Raw genomic sequence first — 20748 nt, forward strand, 5'->3', positions numbered from 1 at the left:
ACGGACATAAAACATATATCACTCAAGAGCAGAGACACAAGACAAAGATAAAAAGCTTCGGCTCCTTGTTTTCAGTTTGCTCTTGAGTGTAGGGATCCCGCACTATTAAGAGGGGATCGATGGATTTCGCGAAAGAACTTGCTCAAAACCACAAAATTCCCTCTCACACCATCTCTAAATTCCTCCTCTAACTTGTGCAAAAATGGTAGTAGGTTTCTAAGCTAAAAGGTCCAACTTTCACCGGACGTCCGAAGTCTACGGACGTCCGGTCTCTCTCAACCAACCAGACATCCGACTCTCTCCAGTCGTCCGGTGAGTCTTCACGGAACTGAAATTAGCGGAAGATCGGTCACACCGAATGTCCGGTCACCGGACGTCCGCTCATCTCCGGATATCCGGTGCACTCCAACAGAACTACAATTAACGGATTTTCGACAACACCGGACGTCCGGGCTCCGGACGACCGGCGCCTTTCGGATGTCCGCTACCTGTGCTGTTTTCGCGGTCAGATTTATACTCCAGCGAGCGGACGACCGGCTGCCCGGCCGGACGTCTCGGTCCTATCTGTGTCACCGGTCGTCCGATACCCACCGGACGTCCGACAGCTCCTGAGCCTTAAGTGGCCAAACGGCTAGCTCTTCACTACCACCATATATAGGCTGTCTTCCCCCTCAGGATATGGTTGACCACTCACTTTGAACAAACCCTACAACACATTACTCTCTCTCTCTCTCACTCCTCCACACTAAATCTTAGATCCCCATGGGATTTGAGAGCATTTGAGAGAAGTTGTCCGGCCAAGTGATAGATCCACTCCTTCCCCCTCTTTGCACCAAAGGAATTTGTGACTTGAGCAAATCTTGAGCTTTTCCCATCATTCTTGTTACTCTTGGAGGTTGGAGACTCCTAGGCGGTAGGAGTCTTTCGGAGAGGAATCAACCCTTGTGATTACCCCCGGAAAAGTTTGTGAGGGTTTGGAGACCACCCCAAGGTCTACCACTAGTGGTTGAGAAACGCCTTAGTGGTGTTGTCTCAAAGAGAGAATAGGGTGAGCCTTCGTGGCGTTGGTGTGCCTTCGTGGTAACACCCGCCTCTCTAAACGGTGACGTAGCTTCCCTCCAAGGAAGTGAACATCGGCTTACATCCTCGTCTCTTGGAGTTGCGGTTATCCCTAACCTTAACTCTCTGCTTGTGGTTACTTGTCTCATCTGCACTTACCTAAATCATATTGTGTTAGCCTACTCATCTACTTGTATTACTTGATTATCTTGTTTAGCTCTTAGCATCACACTTGCAATTGTTAGGCTCACTTTCATATTCCGCACTATTGCCTAAAATTGCCAAGTAACAATTAAAATTTGTATTTGTACCTATTCACCCCCCCTCTAGGTCCATCTCGATCCTTTCACCATCGCAACTAGGAAGCTTAAAGGGGTTAATCGGGACAAAGGACACGAGAGGTTTTTATACTAGTTCGGCCCCTTACGATGAAGGTAAAAGCCTACGTCTAGTTGTGTTGGTATTGCTAGGGTTTCAATCACCAAGAGGCTCAACTCTCCGTATTGGTTCTCGATCTCTTGTTTCTTGCCCTAAGTCACCACCGGGTCGTCCCCTTATATACACGCGTTGACGCCTGGTGGCCTACAGTGTCCCGGCCGGCTCATAATCGTGCCCGGCTCGGTGACTTCCTTTACATGCCTTTCCTTACAAGTCTTTCCTTACATACGGCGGTTTATAATACCGGGCCTTAAGCCGCCTCCAGGCTTTTGGGCCTTCTATAAGATTTAATAAACTATCATCTTGAATGTTTACTGGGCTTCTTGTGTAACCCGCCATTGGGGCTGGCCCGGCCCTCCTGGGCGGGTCATAACTGATAGTTATATCCCCAATAGTTATTTCTAGCAATAATTCTTCAAAAGAAAAGAAAATATGTTTTCCATTGTTTGGCAGGAAATATCATATATAGAAGGAAACCAAAGGGAATTACGACAAATCAAGTCAAATGGAGCAACTTCCATGTGGAGAGCCAAGCCACCAGGCGCACCAGAGCAGAAAGACAGCCTTCCATGTGACCGTAAGCACTTGTATGAGCGATCGTATGAGGTGCCAACAGATCCACCACGTCTATACAAGACAATTTCATGAAGGGACCTAGGGGAGAAGAGAACCCTAGCCGCCACCACTACATCTAGAACAAAGAAGAGGAGATCCAAAGAACCTTTGGAGATCTTCTTAGTTTTGGTCCTTTCATCTCCATCATCATATCATTCTTCACTATTGTAAGAGGCATTCCAAGTTGTGAGAACAATTTTAACTCTATTCATTCTCATCCGGAGATCAAGACTATTTGAATTATTCATTTCATCATATTGTTGATCTTCGCGGTATTATCGATATGGTTTTCATGGGTTTAATCTCTGGTGTGATTGGTTTCTCTCTTATGATGCGTGAGTAATCCCCCGTAGGCGTGGGAGATGTAGGTGAGTGGTAAGATTCATTTGTGTCTAATCTATATGTCGTCATTTGTATCTGTAGTTTTATGATCTATCTAGAAAGTTGTTATTTTGTGGTGAAACCTATGCGTGTTGTCCAATTTAAGGGCCCACACAAACACGATCTCAAGACCTACATAGGTAACACATATTGTTTAGGGAATATGTGACCTCTGACGTGACAGGTGGAGATATCTATGAGGATCGAATACAATATGAGATAATGGTGATACACGAAACTTAATGCTTGGTTCCGGCCCAAGGACCTTAATTGTGGAGACGGCCACTCTATGGCAATAGCAAATCACAACCATAGAATGAAATGTTATTTACTTTCACTTTTATTTATGTTATTTACTTTTATGGGTTTTTCCTGTCATTGCTATAAACCTTTTATCCTTGTCATTTTGGTTTACTCGCCCTCTAGGACAGTAATAATATCTGCAGAAGCTCAAGCGGGTACTTCACACGAGAATTGTGACACCTTGTGTGTGATAGAAGCGCCACTATAAATACCCTCATCTGCTCTTCGTTGGGACGATAGCTAATTGGGATACTTCCACGAAAGTGCTACATAACCTTGTTTGGCTTGCAGGCACCAGCCCCTAGGGGGCATGACATGTAAGCTTGTGGGCCCATCATGGCTCCGTTTGACCTAATTCAAAGCCTATAAATTCCCAAATATTCCAAAACCCCCGAAGCTAGACCCGAAACAATTTTATCGCCGCCGCAAGCCTCTGTTCTTCTGTGATCCCATCTGGAGGCCTTTTCCGGTACTCTACCAGAGGGGGGCATTGGGGAGGCAATCTTCATCGACCTTGATGCCTCCATGATGATGTGTGAGTAGTTCCTTCACGACCTACGTGTCCATAACATTAGCTAGATGGATTTCTCTCTCTCTCTCTCTCTCTCTCTCTCTCTCTCTCTGGTCTTCAATACAATTATCTCTTCGGATATCTATTCGATGTAATTCTTACGGTGTGTTTATTGGGATTCGATGAATTGTGGGTTTATGATCAGTTTATTCATTTAAACTATTTGAGTCTTTTGAGAATTAATTGATGTGTGATTTTATAGCTATGTATGATTTCCAATCTGTAAGTCTTCTTTGGCCAATTAGACAAGTAGATCTTCAGAGGGAGTGATGCATAGTAGTGGGTTCGATCTTGCGGTGTCCTTACTCTGTGACAGGAGAAATTGCAAGGCACGTATTGTATTATTGATACTAAGGATAAAACGATAAGGTTCGAACATATTTTTTGGTCTCACTTTGTCTACATTATGTCATCTTGCTTAAAACGTTACTCTGTTTGTCATAAACTTAATACTTTGAGATGCATGTTGGATAGCGGTTTCGGGGTGGAATAATAGTATTAGATGCAGTTGGATCAACAGTCTACATTTCACGGACGTAATGCCTATATACGAATCATGCCATGAAGAATCATAATCATAACTATGTGTTATTCTGTCAATTGTCCAACACTATTTTGTTTACCCACCGATGTTATCCTTATGAGAGAGATGTCTCTAGTGAACCTATGGACCCTGGGTCCATTCTCCATTATTACTAAAACCTAAAATTGCTCGCTGTTTTTATTTGCTTTTATTTTATTTTATTTGCATACTTATCACTATCATATTTAATCCTTGCAATTGGCGAGAACAAGGGGATTGACAACCAACCCTCTTGCCTTCGTCGGGTGCAAGCATTTGCTTTGTGTGTGTGCAGATACGGTTCACGTTGTTTGTGTGTCATCTCCTTTTGGTTTGCTGAACCTTGGTTCTTAACTGAGAAAAATACTATCTGCTACTATAGTACTTCACACTTCCTCTTCAGGGAAGCCCAACAACTCTACAGAGAGTAGCGACAGCAAACATCCACGATGTGAGGCGGGAACCGCTCTTCGCATACAAGGAGGAGGAGACGTCGCCGATGACCAGGAGGTTGACGACTCCGGCAAAGGGTTCCTTGGCGTCATGATTTGGGTAGTTTCCTTTTTCTATATCTCGTTTTATCTTTGTACCATGTACTACATTGCACAAGGTTGTATGGAAATGAGGGTTTGCAAATGGGTTGGGGGGTCTGGTTGCCTTGGCGGACCAATGAGGGCATGTTGGCCCCTATTCGTTGACGCGTCTGCGGACATATACGGGGTCATATTTTCCCAATCCGGTTGGAGATACTCTTAGGACTTGGTCGGAGTCGTGTCCATGGAGCTCAACAACGTTGTCCTCATTCTTCACCACCACGAGTCCACAACCCCATGCCCTTCTCTTCCTTGTTCTCTCCGGCGTCGGATGCAAACTCCGGGTTATTCCGGATGCGGAAGGTGGTATAGAGCACGATGATGAGGACACCACCGGTGATCGAGAAGAGGAGGGCAACGAACAGTGCAGTTACAAGGCTGCATAGTGGAACGTGAAAGTAGATGAATTGCAAAAAACCACCACATTTGGGGCATCGATTGCAGAAAACCACCTAGTCCCTAATTTTGTGCAAAAATCACCGCGTTTCTAGTAAACTTTTTGCAAATTGCACTGATCAGATGATTTAGCCTGATTGATTACTTTCTAATAAGTGGGGCCGGATTGTAAGGAGATGATTTGGTAAAAAGTTGACACACAACTCCCTGGATTTCACAAAAATACCCTTATTCAAAAAATGAAAAAGCAATCGCCCCCCCATCCCGCGGCCTCCCGCGGCGGCGCGTCCGGCGGCTCCACTACCAGGTGAGCCCATCACCTCCTCCCTCTCCCTCCGCGCATAGGGCCGGCCGGCGCAGGCCGGCGAGGCAGGTCAGAGCAAGCGCAAGCGCGCACGAGCGGGGCCGGCAGCGCGCTCTAGCGGAGCGAGCGGGGCAGCTGCTTGCCGACGCGCGCGGGGGGGAGGCAGGCAGGGGCCGCGGCGTGGCTGTGGTAGTAGCGGGGGCGGGAGGTCCTTGGCGCTAGGCATTTCCCTAGGCGCGTGGTCGAGCACCAGCAGCGGCAGCAGCATGACATTTCCGTTGGTTTCCTGCTGCAGGAGCTCCGAGGACGAACGCGAGCTCGACGCCCGCACAGGGGGTGTGCTTCACGGACGCGCCTTCCTCCCCCTCGATTCCCCCGCCGCCAAATCCGAGGGTTTTTTTCCCGCCCCAAATGGAGGAGGTCAAAGCTCGAGCTCCATTCCTGCATCACACGGTCGGATGCAGAGGCATCGTGCCCCAGGATGCCGCCGCCGCTCGCCGAGACGCCGCCACCGGCCCGATCTACAGAAGCCCAGCCACGCGGACACGAAGGCATCGTGCGCTAGGACACCGCCGCCCGCGGCTGCTGCTGCTCGTCGTCGCTCCAGCATCCCCGGCCCAGCGCGAGCACGCCTCCTCCTGTGGCCCAGCGCGCCTCCGCCCACCGTCAGCCCAGCGCATCGCTCCGGCGTCCCAGGCAAAGCAGCGCGGTGGAGGCCAGGAACCCGACGCCCAGCGCGCCTCTGCGCAGGGGTGAGGGGCTGATTGCTTTTCTGTTTTAGATCAAGGGGTGTGTGTGTAAATTTTTTGCTCTTACAATCTGGCCCCACTTGTCAGAATGTTGTTAAATGAGACAAATCACCGTATCAGTGGAATTTGCAAAAAAGTTTACTAGAAACACGGTGATTTTTGGACAAAATTAAAGACTAGATAGTTTTCTGCAATCAATACCCTAAATGTGATGGTTTTTTGCAATTCACTCCGTGAAAGTAAGATAAATATTTCCATGGAGGGACGTAGCAAGAAAACGTGAGAGGGAGGTCAGACGAAGAGGAGCTAAACTAGAACACTACTTATTTTTTTATGTAGGAGAGATAACAGAGCTTATAATTATTATTTTTAGTGAAACCACAGCTTATAACACCGCTAACATGTGACACACGTGGTAAGCAATCCAAACTATTAAAAAGAGCTTATAACTCCGCTCGACAACTCTCTGCAGGCCGCACTGGGCTGACCCACACACACACCTAGCCCAATGCTCAATGAACTTAATGCACACCTAAGACCCAAACAGCTTGGCTAGCCAGCAGGGCAGTTGGAGCCTTTTCCTTCAGCTTATGGCTGCGCCGCCCCCATGTCCAAAGTAGCGGTGCTGACAAAAGCTTATCCAAATAGATATTTCAGACTTTCGGGCAATGTTTAGGCAGCCACACATACAGGAATACTTCGTTCACTGATGCTATTTTATCTCAATAACGAGCGTGTAAAATACTCTATTGACCTAACCCATCCTATAATATATGAAAATCTAGAGCTGACTAGAAATTGGCCTCACATATCAGCAAATAAGTGGTAGGTACTGGAATCCAGTATGATAAGCCTGAGCGCGGCGGCTGCAGCCGTGACCGACAACAAGCTGAACCCAACAACATTCAGCCAGTGCCAACCTTTCTGGAAGGCAGAAAGTTTGGGCCCCTTCACCATCAGGTACATGTGGTTCGCAAGAACGAACGTGAGGGGGAATGTGCTCAGGGCGCCGGTCAGGCTCATGAAGTCGCCAAGGAACGGGAGCATCGCAGCCACCAATGTGTTCACAGTCAGGTAGCCTCCTCTCACACCAACTCTGAACACAACATTATGGATTGCAAAAGGCCCACCGTGTCCGCTGCCGAATCTTGTGTCCAAGTACTCATACATTGGGCTTGCAAATATCTAGAAAAGAAACTCAAATGTTAGTTCAGCGAGGGGAAATATCAACTTTGAGATGGATTGCTTTTTGGACTATGAAGTACGAAGGTAGACCTACATGTAATGCTATGACAGTCTGAAGAAAGGCAGAGAGATTTGCCACAACTTTTATCCAAGCTGGACCATGGACGCTATTCAGTAGATAACTCGAGGTTGACGATCCGTAAGCCCAGTATCCCATAAAGGTCACAGCATACAGAGGCAACGAACCAACAGTGAATTGGAACCAGAGAGCTTTCTCCATGTTCTTGACCACAGGAGGCCTTATGGTTGCCTGCAATGTATATGAGTCACATAAGGTAATCTGATGGCACATAAACTAGTCGGTACCCTTCTGTGCTATTACAATGACTCACTTGAATTTCTGGTAGCATTCCAGTGTTGTACGCAAATACAAGATTTGCTACAGCACCTATCGTAGTGAAGACTCTAGTTGACTCTGATCCAGGAATACTGTAATCTTTTGCAGGTGCTGTTATGCCTTGAAAAAATCAAGTGATGAAACAAAATGTCATGTTGAAGAAACCTAAAGCATATTTATGGTATGTCAACAAATAGAATGCATACGAAATTATGGTACGAAATATGCCAAGACAGCTGAACAAGGCAGCAAAGGGTAATACCATCTCTAAGCGACAGCACAAATGCTATCACGATATAGATGAGACTGAAAACAGTGGAGAATCCCAACCAAATTCGGAGAGCAGATAGGTAAGGAATTCCAAATGCAAAAAGAGCACAGACAAACCCAGATAATGCTATGCAGTAGGGAAGTTTGAGAAGCCCGTCATCTCTAAAGAGTACGTATATTGCCTGAAGACAAGAAATCACATCACAAATAAGCCTTGGGAGGACAAAACATCACAAGTAACTTCGCACAACATAAGATCAACAATTTAACTGTTTTCCATGGAAAGAAATTCAACAGATGGATTCCCAGAAAATGTTTTGAATACAGATATTTTAACCAGAATGGTTAAGTTAGGTGCTAGTGGATACGCTATTCATACCTTCAGTGCTTGGCCAGCTAAGATGATAAAGCCAGTGTTGATCATGAAAAGATTAATATACTGCAGAGCCCATGTAAGCGCATACATTTTTCTTCCTGTAATCACCAAAAAAAAGGTAGACTAATTATGTTGGGACAAACAAATTGCATTTGAATTCCATCCAGATAAAAAAAATCCCAACTGGAGCGGTAAAAAGGGAAGTGGTGTCCAAATGGCAAACAAGTACTCCCTCTGTACCAAAATACTTGTAGTTGGGAGAGCTTGTACTAGTTTCCCCCAGCTACAAGTATTCCGGTACAGAGGTACTCCCTCCGTCCGAAAAAGCTTGTCCCTCCAATGGATGTATCTAGCACCAAGTTAGTGCTAGATACATCCATTTGAGAAAGAAGCTTGGGACAAGTTTTTCCGGATGGAGGGAGTAGTAGATTAGAACGAGGTACTATGTATCTTTGACCCAAACCTCAACAACCACAACATGCACTCTACAACTAGGACATATGGGTGTCCTCAAAATCAAATAGAGCAAACTCCAGTTTATTAAACGTTATGTCTATCTCATTAGAATGCAGGGAAAGAGTGTATGAATATGTACCATATATATGTCCAGCAAGATCTCTGTATCTAATATGGCGTTTCCCGCCAACTTCATGAAGGCGACCAAGCAGAGCATTTGCATACATCGAGATTGCAGCAGCCAGGATCAAGCCGCATGTTCCACCAATCCAGCCCAAAGGGACCATAATCGACCCAGAGTATCCAAGAACATATGCACTATTGACCCCTGTTGTCAGGACAAATCCAACTTGATACCAAGGATCTGAAAACAAGCAGGATCTTTCGTGTGTTAATTAGTCACAGATACAAGAACTGCAAGAAAACGATTCATGCGCATAACATTTTAAGGTTCTGAACCCTGATCAGAGGAAGCAGTGAGACGGGGCATCACCTAAAATGCAGATTAAATCAGCATTTATTTTTTTATTTTATGTCTTCTCATGATCAAAGTATGATGAATGTAAAAAACCCTTGGAGCGTTACAGAAATCAGTTGGGTTAACATGGTATTAATTTGATAGCAGAAGATACTATTGATAGGCATTTGAGTTGATGGCAACAGAGTGATCAAGATGCAGAGGGAGTATCAGAGACACATAGCCGACAACCAGTTTGGTGAGCTATCCTTGTTGTTATCACGGAGGGAAGAGTGAGGTAGAAATGGTTACCAACGCTAATCTGGTGGGCCGTATCATCAGAAACGTCAACCCTGTCGACCTTTTCATCGTCGGCCATCTTGCAGGGCAGCAGCGGCGCCCTGTCTGTGTCCCCTGAGCCAGGCAAGCAAGAGGAGGAAGAGGTTGACGCCCAGGAAGAAGAAGCTGGAGGAGAAGAGTTGGAGAGTGCTTCCTCGTCGTGCTGTTGCTGCTGCCGCTTGGTGGCCTATAAAAAGGAAGCCGCAGACGTCAGAAAAGTAGCATCCGACAACTGAATTTGGGGATTTTCTTTCTTCTAAGAGAGAAAAACTTGATTAATTTCTCCTTTTCACTCCACATCCATAAGAAAAACATGGATATCTATATTAATAATCTATTAAATTCCTCCTTTGTGGTACTACACATGATCCATAGCACACTTTGTGAAAAATAATTAAAGTAGCACTCCATGTCAGAATATTAATAATGATCACAACAATAATAATAACAGCAATATCAGTAATATTAGTAATAATAATAATAATACAACTAATCTTTCTGAATGAAAAATCTATAATACAACACCTGCTATTCAGCTATTTACATTACATACTAATAATTAGTATTATTATTATTATACTATTGAAGCGATCAATCCATGTCAGAATAAAGGCATTAGTCCATTCATCCGATTCTGTAGCAGAATAGGTTCGTTCGTTCTGTGCGCCGAGCTATCTATACTATGTAATCTGGTAAAAGTAGTGGAAAGGGGGGAATGAAAGAAAGAGAATCCCCACTCACATCCATGTGAAAGGCAGCCGGGCGGGGCTTCCTTTTGGATTTGTTATTAATGCCTTCCTCCTTTGATTTCAATCTGAAGAGAAAAAAAGAGAAGGGAATGGAATCGATCCCCTCCCCCTCCCCACTAACTCGACCCCTTTAATTCTCCGCCGACGGTGCCGGCTATGATGATTGATGGCAGCAGCTGTGGCAGAGGAGGCCGCGGCTTGAGATTAGAATAGGGCCGCGGCAGCAGCAACCGCTCGCCGTAGCTGGCTAGTGCTGCACCGCCGCGGCTCTACCTAGGTAGCTAGTGCTATATAATAGGCCGAGGGGGAGGGGGAGGGGGAGGGGGCGAGGGAGGAAGAAGAGGAGGGAGGTTGTGCCCGTCTACTGGACTCTCCGTTTGTTTATCAAGACCACGAGGAGGATCGAGTCGAGTTGCTTCATTTGTTAGTTGGTCGCGATTTTTCTGGCAACGTACCAGCAAGCGGTTAGTTTGTTACCGCGAAAAGATCCCAATATCACTTACCGTAACATATCTATATCTATCTATCTACGAGAGAGGGATTATCTCCCTACAACTTCACATAACCCGTCTTAGAGCATCTCCATTTGGTGGGCATAAACACATTTTAGAGCAAAAGGGGGGTAAAAATGCTGCTCCACAGGTGCCCTACTTAGGGCATGTACAATGATTCTATTATAGCAATGTCACGTAGGATAAATGATGAGGTTGAGGAAAGGAAAATCATAAAAGAAGGCTTGTCTTTTCTTATTTAAGAGAAGACCAGAGATGATCTCTTAGTACAATATGTCTTACCACATTTTAAGGAATAGCTAGTTATTGAAGATAAAGCTAAGAGATGACCCATTGTAGACATATTTTTTTGTCATCTCTAAATTACATGCAAGATTTAAGATAAAACTATTTTATCAACCATTGTATATGCCCTTACAAACTTTTTTACTCTGATTCTAATTTTAAGGCAGGTGCAAAATACAGCACTAAGTGTTGCGACTGTTGTTGCAAAACAAAAAACAGCCTCGCGGGTACCCACCCACCGTATTGAACGTTTCCCTTCCTATTCCCGCCTGACCGGCATCACCATCGTGCCGCCGCCTCCAAAGTCGCCAAATCCCTCCCCCCCTCCCCCGCGCGGATACACCCATGTTAATTGTTGCAACTGAACTTTCCCCTCCCTCATCCCTGCGCGACGGACACACCACCTCCGTGCCGCCGCCGCCTCCAAAGTTGTTAAATCCCACTTGTTGCCGGATCCGCCTACATCGGCCATTGCCACCTGCCACACTGAACTCCCACCTCCACCCCTGCGCGATTGCCGCACCACCTCCGCGCCGCCACCGCCTCCAAAGCCGTTGAATCCCACCTTGTCGTCGGATCCGCCTACATCGGTTGTTACCACCTGCCACACTGAAGTCCCCCCTCCATTCCCCGCGTGACCAACACACCACCTCCGCGCCGTCGCCGCCTCCAAAGCCGTTGAATCCTACCCCGCCGCCGGATCCGCCCAAGTCCGTCGTTTCCACCTGCTTCACTGAACTTTCCCCTCCCCATCCATGCGCGAATGTCGCTCTGCCGCCTCCAAATACGTTGAATCCCACGCCGTCGTTGGATCCGCCTACATCGGCCGTTGCCACGCGCCACACTGAACTTTCCCCTCTCCATCCCCGCGTGACCAACACACCATCTCCGCGCCGTCGCCGCCTCCAAAGCCGTTGAATCCTACCCCGCCGTCGGATCCGCCTAAGTCCGTCGTCACCACCTGCTTCACTGAACTTTCCCCTCCCCATCCCTGCGTGGTTGTCGCACCACCTCCGCGCCGCCGCCTCCAAAGTCGTTGAATCCCAGGTCGTCATCGGATCCGCCTACATCGGCTGTTGCCACGCGCCACACTGAACTGTCCCGTCCCCATCCCTACGGGACTGACGCACCACCTCCACTCTGTCGCCGCCTCCAAAGTCGTTGAATCCTGCCCCGCCGCCGGATCCGCCCAAGTCCATCGTTACCACCCGCTTCGCTGAACTTTCCCCTCTCCATCCTTTCGCGGTTGCCACACCACCTCCATGTCGCTGCCTCCAAAGTTGTTGAATCCCATCCCGCCGGCGAATCCGCCCACGTTTGTCAACGCTGCCCGCCGCACCGACCAAATTAGGCACCGCTCGTGCCCATCACGATGCATCACCACCTACACACCGCCACCACAGCCGCACCAACCAAATCTATCCTTCACGGTCATCTGGTCGCTGCGTCGTGGCCGCAGCGACCGAATCCGTCCACCACCATCGCTTCGTCACCGTGTCATGGCCGAACTGCCCAAATTAGGCCTCCACGCCGCAACCATAGCACCCCACCGCAATCTGTCGTCTCGGCCTTGCCCCTACATCGTCGCTACACCCCCGCCGCCGCCATGCCGCCAAAGCTCAAGTCGAATAGTAAGTCAACCTTCAAGGGCGTGCGGCAGCAGGACTCCGATCGGTTCGGCGTGGAGTTCTAGTGCGACGGTAGTCGCTACTGGCTCGACACATTCAAGACAGTCGAACTCGCCTCATGAGCCTATGACATCGCCGCTTGGCGGTTCAGCCGACCACGAGAGGAGATGAACTTTCCATAGATCGCATCCCGGGAGGATGCGGAGTTCATCGGTCCATTGATGACCATGTTGGGGAACGTAGTAATTTCAAAATTTTCCTACGCACACACAGGATCATGGTGATGCATAGCAACGAGAGGGGAGTGTGTGTCCACATACCCTCGTAGACCGAATGCGGAAGCGTTAGCACAACGCGGTTGATATAGTCGTACGTCTTCATGATCCGACCGATCCAAGTACCGAACGCACGGCACCTCCGAGTTCTGCACACGTTCAACTCGATGACGTCCCGCGAGCTCCGATCCAGCAAAGCTTCACAGGAGACTTTCGTCAGCACAACGGCGTGGTGATGGTGATGATGATGCTACTGACGCAGGGCTTCGCCTAATCACCGCTACGATATGATCGAGGTGGATTATGGTGGAGGGGGCACCGCACATGGCTAGGAGATCAGTGTGAAGGAAATATGCCCTAGAGGCAATAATAAAGTTATTATTTATTTCCTTATAATCATGATAAATGTTTATTATTCATGCTAGAATTGTATTAACCGGAAACATAATACATGTGTGAATACATAGACAAACAAAGTGTCACTAGTATGCCTCTACTTGACTAGCACGTTAATCAAAGATGGTTATGTTTCCTAACCATGAACAAATGAGTTGTTATTTGATTAACGAGGTCACATCATTAGTTGAATGATCTGATTGACATGACCCATTCCATTAGCTTAGCACCCGATCGTTTAGTATGTTGCTATTGCTTTCTTCATGACTTATACATGTTCCTATAACTATGAGATTATGCAACTCCCGTTTACCGGAGGAACACTTTGGGTACTACCAAACGTCACAACGTAACTGGGTGATTATAAAGGAGTACTACAGGTGTCTCCAATGGTACATGTTGGGTTGGCATATTTCGAGATTAGGTTTTGTCACTCCGATTGTCGGAGAGGTATCTCTGGGCCCTCTCGGTAATGCACACCACATAAGCCTTGCAAGCATTACAACTAATATGGTAGTTGTGAGATGATGTATTACGAAATGAGTAAAGAGACTTGCCGGTAACGATATTGAACTAGGTATTGGATACCGACGATCGAATCTCGGGCAAGTAACATACCGATGACAAAGGGAACAACGTATGTTGTTATGCGGTCTGACCGATAAAGATCTTCATAGGATATGTAGGAGCCAATATGGGCATCCAGGTCCCGCTATTGGTTATCGACCTGAGACGTGTCTCGGTCATGTCTACATTGTTCTCGAACCGTAGGGTCCGCACGCTTAACGTTACGATGACAGTTATTATGAGTTTATGCATTTTGATGTACCGAAGGTTGTTCGGAGTCCCGGATGTGATCACGGACATGACGAGGAGTCTCGAAATGGTCGAGACATAAAGATTGATATATTGGAAGCCTATGTTTGGACATCGGAAGTGTTCCGGGTGAAATCGGGATTTTACCAGAGTACCGGGAGGTTACCGGAACCCCCCGGGAATCATATGGGCCTTAGTGGGCCTTAGTGGAAAGGTGAAAGGGCTGCCCATAAGGGCTGCGTGCCTCCCCCCCTCCCCTAGTCCTGTTAGGACTAGGAGAGGTGGCCGGCCACCGCTCTCCCTCTTTCCCCCTTGGGAATCCTAGTTGGAATAGGATTGGGGGGGGGGGGGGGAGTCCTACTCCCGGTAGGAGTAGGACTCCTCCTGCGCCCTCCTCCTGGCCGGCGCACCTCTCCCCCTTGGCTCCTTTATATATGGAGGCAGGGGGCACCTCTAAACACACTAGTTGATCATTGAGATCGTTCCTCAGCCGTGTGCGGTGCCCCTTGCCACCATATTCCACCTCGATCATATCGTTGTAGTGCTTAGGCGAAGCCCTGCGTCGGTAGAACATCAAGATCGTCACCACGCCGTCGTGCTGACGGAACTCCTCCCCGAAGCTTTGCTGGATCGGAGCCCGGGGATCGTCATCGAGCTGTACGTGTGCTAAGAACTCGGAGGTGCCGGAGTAACGGTGCTTGGATCGGTCGGATCGGGAAGAAGACGTACAACTACTTCCTCTACGTTGTGTCAACGCTTCCGTTGCGATCTACAAGGGTATGTAGATCAGACTCTCCCCCTCGTTGCTATGCATCACATGATCTTGCGTGTGCGTAGGAAATTTTTTGAAATTACTACGTTCCCCAACAGTGGGATCCGAGCCTAGGTTATTTATGTTGATGTTATATGCACGAGTAGAACACAAGTGAGTTGTGGGCGATATAAGTCATACTGCCTACCAGCATGTCATATTTTGGTTCGGCGGCATTGTTGGACGAGACAACCCGGACCAACCTTATGCGTACGCTTACGCGAGACCGGTTCCCTCGACGTGCTTTGCACACAGATGGCTTGCGGGCGACTGTCTTTCCAACTTTAGTTGAACCAAGTATGGCTACGCCCGGTCCTTGCGAAGGTTAAAACGGAGTCTATTTGACAAACTATCGTTGTGGTTTTGACGCGTAGGTGAGATTGGTTCTTGCTTAAGCCCGTAGCAGCCACGTAAAACTTGCAACAACAAAGTAGATGACATCTAACTTGTTTTTGCAGGGCATGTTGTGATGTGATATGGTCAAGGCATGATTTGTATTGAGATGATCATGTTTTGTAACCGAGTTATCGGCAACTGGCAGGAGCCATATGGTTGTCGCTTTATTGTATGCAATGCAATCGCGATGTAATGCTTTACTTTATTACTAAACGGTAGCGATAGTCGTGGAAGCATAAGATTGGCGAGACGACAACGATGCTACGACGGAGATCAAGGTGTCGCGCCGGTGACGATGGTGATCATGACGGCGCTTCGGAGATGGAGATCACAAGCACAATATGATGATGGCCATATCATATCACTTATATTGACTGCATGTGATATTTATCCTTTTTATGCATCTTATCTTGCTTTGATTGACGGTAGCATTATAAGATGATCTCTCACTAAAATTATCAAGAAGTGTTCTCCCTGAGTATGCACCGTTGCCAAAGTTCGTCGTGCCCAGACACCACGTGATGATCGGGTGTGATAAGCTCTACGTCCATCTACAACGGGTGCAAGCCAGTTTTGCACACGCAGAATACTCAGGTTAAACTTGACGAGCCTAGCATATGCAGATATGGCCTCGGAACACGGAGACCGAAAGGTTGAGCGTGAATCATATAGTAGATATGATCAACATAACGATGTTCACCATTGAAAACTACTCCATCTCACGTGATGATCGGTTATGGTTTAGTTGATTTGGATCACGTAATCACTTAGAAGATTAGAGGGATGCCTATCTAAGTGGGAGTTCTTAAGTAATATGATTAATTGAACTTAAATTTATCATGAACTTAGTCCCTGATAGTATCTTGCTTGTTTATGTTGATTGTAGATAGATGGCTCGTGCTGTTGTTCCGTTGAATTTTAATGCGTTCCTTGAGAAAGCAAAGTTGAAAGATGATGGTAGCAATTATACGGACTGGGTCCGTAACTTGAGGATTATCCTCATTGCTGCTCAGAAGAATTACGTCCTGGAAGCACCGCTGGGTGCCAGGCCTGCTGCTGGAGCAACACCAGATGTTATGAACGTCTGGCAGAGCAAAGCTGATGACTACTCGATAGTTCAGTGTGCCATGCTTTACGGCTTAGAATCGGGACTTCAACGACGTTTTGAACGTCATGGAGCATATGAGATGTTCCAGGAGTTGAAGTTAATATTTCAAGCAAATGCCCAGATTGAGAGATATGAAGTCTCCAATAAATTCTATAGCTGCAAGATGGAGGAGAACAGTTCTGTCAGTGAGCATATACTCAAAATGTCTGGGTATAATAATCACTTGATTCAATTGGGAGTTAATCTTCCAGATGATTGTGTCATTGACAGAATTCTCCAATCACTGCCACCAAGCTACAAGAGCTTCGTGATGAACTATAATATGCAAGGGATGAACAAGACTATTCCCGAGCTCTTCGCAATGCTGAAAGCTGCGGAGGTAGAAATCAAGAAGGAGCATCAAGTGTTGATGGTTAACAAGACCACTAGTTTCAAGAAAAAGGGCAAAGGGAAGAAGAAGGGGAACTTCAAGAAGAACAGCAAGCAAGTTGCTGCTCAGGAGAAGAAACCCAAGTCTGGACCTAAGCCTGAAACTGAGTGCTTCTACTGCAAGCAGACTGGTCACTGGAAGCAGAACTGCCCCAAGTATTTGGCGGATAAGAAGGATGGCAAGGTGAACAAAGGTATATGTGATATACATGTAATTGATGTGTACCTTACTAGAGCTCGCAGTAGCACCTGGGTATTTGATACTGGTTCTGTTGCTAATATTTGCAACTCGAAACAGGGACTACGGAATAAGCGGGCACTGGCAAAGGACGAGGTGACGATGCGCGTGGGAAACGGTTCCAAAGTCGATGTGATCGCGGTCGGCACGCTACCTCTACATCTACCTTCGGGATTAATATTAGACCTAAATAATTGTTATTTGGTGCCAGCGTTGAGCATGAACATTATATCTGGATCTTGTTTAATGCGAGACGGTTATTCATTTAAATCAGAGAATAATGGTTGTTCTATTTATATGAGTAATATCTTTTATGGTCATGCACCCTTGAAGAGTGGTCTATTCTTATTGAATCTCGATAGTAGTAATACACATATTCATAATGTTGAAGCCAAAAGATGCAGAGTTGATAATGAAAGTGCAACTTATTTGTGGCACTGTCGTTTAGGTCATATCGGTGTAAAGCGCATGAAGAAACTCCATACTGATGGACTTTTGGAACCACTTGATTATGAATCACTTGGTACTTGCGAACCGTGCCTCATGGGCAAGATGACTAAAACACCGTTCTCCGGTACTATGGAGAGAGCAACAGATTTGTTGGAAATCATACATACCAATGTATGTGGTCCGATGAATATTGAGGCTCGTGGTGGATATCGTTATTTTCTCACCTTCACAGATGATTTAAGCAAATATGGGTATATCTACTTAATGAAACATAAATCTGAAACATTTGAAAAGTTCAAAGAATTTCAGAGTGAAGTTGAAAATCATCGTAACAAGAAAATAAAGTTTCTATGATCTGATCGTGGAGGAGAATATTTGAGTTACGAGTTTGGTGTACATTTGAAAAACTGTGGAATAGTTTCGCAACTCACGCCACCCGGAACACCACAGCGTAATGGTGTGTCCGAACGTCGTAATCATACTTTACTAGATATGGTGCGATCTATGATGTCTCTTACAGATTTACCGCTATCATTTTGGGGTTATGCTTTAGAGACGGCCGCATTCACGTTAAATAGGGCACCGTCAAAATCCGTTGAGACGACACCTTATGAACTATGGTTTGGCAAGAAACTAAAGTTGTCGTTTCTTAAAGTTTGGGGCTGCAATGCTTATGTGAAAAAGCTTCAACCTGATAAGCTCGAACCCAAATCGGAGAAATGTGTCTTCATAGGATACCCAAAGGAGACTGTTGGGTACACCTTCTATCACAGATCCGAAGGCAAGACATTCGTTGCTAAGAATGGATCATTTCTAGAGAAGGAGTTTCTCTCGAAAGAAGTGAGTGGGAGGAAAGTAGAACTTGACGAGGTAACTGTACCTGCTCCCTTACTGGAAAGTAGCACATCACAGAAAACTGTTTCAGTGACACCTACACCAGTTAGTGAGGAAGCTAATGATAATGATCATGAAACTTCAGATCAAGATACTACTGAACCTCATAGATCAACCAGAGTAAGATCCGCACCAGAGTGGTACGGTAATCCTGTTCTGAAAGTCATGCTACTAGATCATGATGAACCTACGAACTATGAAGAAGCGATGGTGAGCCCAGATCCGCAAAGTGGCTAGAAGCCATGAAATCTGAGATGGGATCCATGTATGAGAACAAAGTATGGACTTTGGTTGACTTGCCCGATGATCGGCAAGCAATTGAGAATAAATGGATCTTCAAGAAGAAGATTGACGCTGATGGTAATGTTACTGTCTACAAAGCTCGACTTGTCGCGAAAGGTTTTCGGCAAGTTCAAGGGATTGACTACGATGAGACCTTCTCACCCGTAGCGATGCTTAAGTCCGTCCGAATCATGTTGGAAATTGCCGCATTTCATGATTATGAAATTTGACAGATGGATGTCAAAACTGCATTCCTGAATGGATTTCTGGAAGAAGAGTTGTATATGATGCAACCGGAAGGTTTTGTCGATCCAAAGGGAGCTAACAAAGTGTGCAAGCTCCAGCGATCCATTTATGGACTGGTGCAAGCCTCTCGGAGTTGGAATAAATGCTTTGATAGTGTGATCAAAGCATTTGGGTTTATACAGACTTTCGGAGAAGCCTGTATTTACAAGAAAGTGAGTGGGAGCTCTGTAGCATTTCTGATATTATATGTGGATGACATATTATTGATTGGAAATGATATAGAATTTCTGGATAGCATAAAGGGATACTTGAATAAGAGTTTTTCAATGAAAGACCTCGGTGAGGCTGCTTACATATTAGGCATAAAGATCTATAGAGATAGATCAAGACGCTTAATTGGACTTTCACAAAGCACATACCTTGACAAGATTTTGAAGAAGTTCAAAATGGATCAAGCAAAGAAAGGGATCTTTCCTGTGTTACAAGGTGTGAAGTTGAGTAAGACTCAATGCCCGACCACTGCAGAAGATAGAGAGAATATGAAAGATGTTCCCTATGCATCAGCCATAGGATCTATCATGTATGCAATGCTGTGTACCAGACCTGATGTGTGCCTTGCTATAAGTTTAGCAGGGAGGTACCAAAGTAATCCAGGAGTGGATCACTGGACAGCGGTCAAGAACATCCTGAAATACCTGAAAAGGACTAAGGATATGTTTCTCGTATATGGAGGTGACAAAGAGCTCACCGTAAAAGGTTACGTTGATGCAAGCTTTGACACTGATCCGGACGATTCTAAATCGCAAACCGGATACGTGTTTACATTAAACGGTGGAGCTGTCAGTTGGTGCAGTTCTAAACAAAGCGTCGTAGCAGGATCTACATGTGAAGCGGAGTACATAGCTGCTTCGGAAGCAGCGAACGAAGGAGTCTGGATGGAGGAGTTCATATCCGATCTAGGTGTCATACCTAGTGCATCGGGTCCAATGAAAATCTTTTGTGACAATACTGGTGCAATTGCCTTGGCAAAGGAATCCAGATTTCACAAAAGGACCAAACACATCAAAAGACGCTTCAATTCCATCCGGGATCTAGTCCAGGTGGGAGACATAGAGATTTGCAAGATACATACGGATCTGAATGTTGCAGACCCGTTGACTAAGCCTCTTCCACGAGCAAAACATGATCAGCACCAAGGCTCCATGGGTGTTAGAATCATTACAGTGTAATCTAGATTATTGACTCTAGTGCAAGTGGGAGACTGAAGGAAATATGCCCTAGAGGCAATAATTAAGTTATTATTTATTTCCTTATAATCATGATAAATGTTTATTATTCATGCTAGAATTGTATTAACCGGAAACATAATACATGTGTGAATACATAGACAAACAAAGTGTCACTAATATGCCTCTACTTGACTAGCACGTTAATCAAAGATGGTTATGTTTCCTAACCATGAACAAATGAGTTGTTATTTGATTAACGAGGTCACATCATTAGTTGAATGATCTGATTGACATGACCCATTCCATTAGCTTAGCACCCGATCGTTTAGTATGTTGCTATTGCTTTCTTCATGACTTATACATGTTCCTATAACTATGAGATTATGCAACTCCCGTTTACCGGAGGAACACTTTGGGTACTACCAAACGTCACAACGTAACTGGGTGATTATAAAGGAGTACTACAGGTGTCTCCAATGGTACATGTTGGGTTGGCATATTTCGAGATTAGGTTTTGTCACTCCGATTGTCGGAGAGGTATCTCTGGGCCCTC

The 20748-nt window shown here is 46.0% G+C and overlaps 1 protein-coding gene and 1 non-coding gene across 3 annotated transcripts; one reads left to right on the forward strand and one right to left on the reverse strand.

The window, feature by feature from the left end:
- Positions 1–4636: 4636 nt before the first annotated feature.
- Positions 4637–6165, forward strand: LOC125537599 (uncharacterized). 2 transcript variants are annotated; one of them, XR_015616600.1, is made up of 2 exons: positions 4637–5225; positions 5518–6165. It is a non-coding gene; the product is annotated as an uncharacterized LOC125537599 (transcript). The 2 variants fall into 2 exon arrangements; XR_007295996.2 differs by lacking the exon at positions 4637–5225 and adding an exon at positions 5269–5411.
- A 222-nt stretch (positions 6166–6387) lies between these two features.
- Positions 6388–10563, reverse strand: LOC125537598 (putative proline transporter 2). The gene is made up of 8 exons (XM_048700918.2): positions 10193–10563; positions 9425–9638; positions 8795–9019; positions 8203–8297; positions 7816–8005; positions 7549–7673; positions 7251–7466; positions 6388–7156 (listed from the first exon to the last, which is right to left on the reverse strand). Exons 1-8 carry the CDS (start codon positions 10196–10198, stop codon positions 6776–6778), a joined length of 1452 nt encoding a protein of 483 aa, XP_048556875.1. The 5' UTR covers positions 10199–10563; the 3' UTR covers positions 6388–6775.
- Positions 10564–20748: the final 10185 nt, after the last annotated feature.

The sequence above is a fragment of the Triticum urartu genome, chromosome 2A (assembly GCF_056163025.1).
Source record: "Triticum urartu cultivar PI428250 chromosome 2A, HENAU_Tu73, whole genome shotgun sequence".
Lineage (NCBI taxonomy): Eukaryota > Viridiplantae > Streptophyta > Magnoliopsida > Poales > Poaceae > Triticum > Triticum urartu.

Bases quoted from the DNA above. Each gene is read 5' to 3' on its own strand.
- LOC125537598 (XM_048700918.2), bottom strand. The intron at 7,674-7,815 runs GTATTACCCTTT...GATTTTTTCAAG, and splicing joins TGTGCTGTCGCTTAGAGATG to GCATAACAGCACCTGCAAAA. The intron at 7,157-7,250 runs GTAGGTCTACCT...TTTCTTTTCTAG, and splicing joins AGACTGTCATAGCATTACAT to ATATTTGCAAGCCCAATGTA.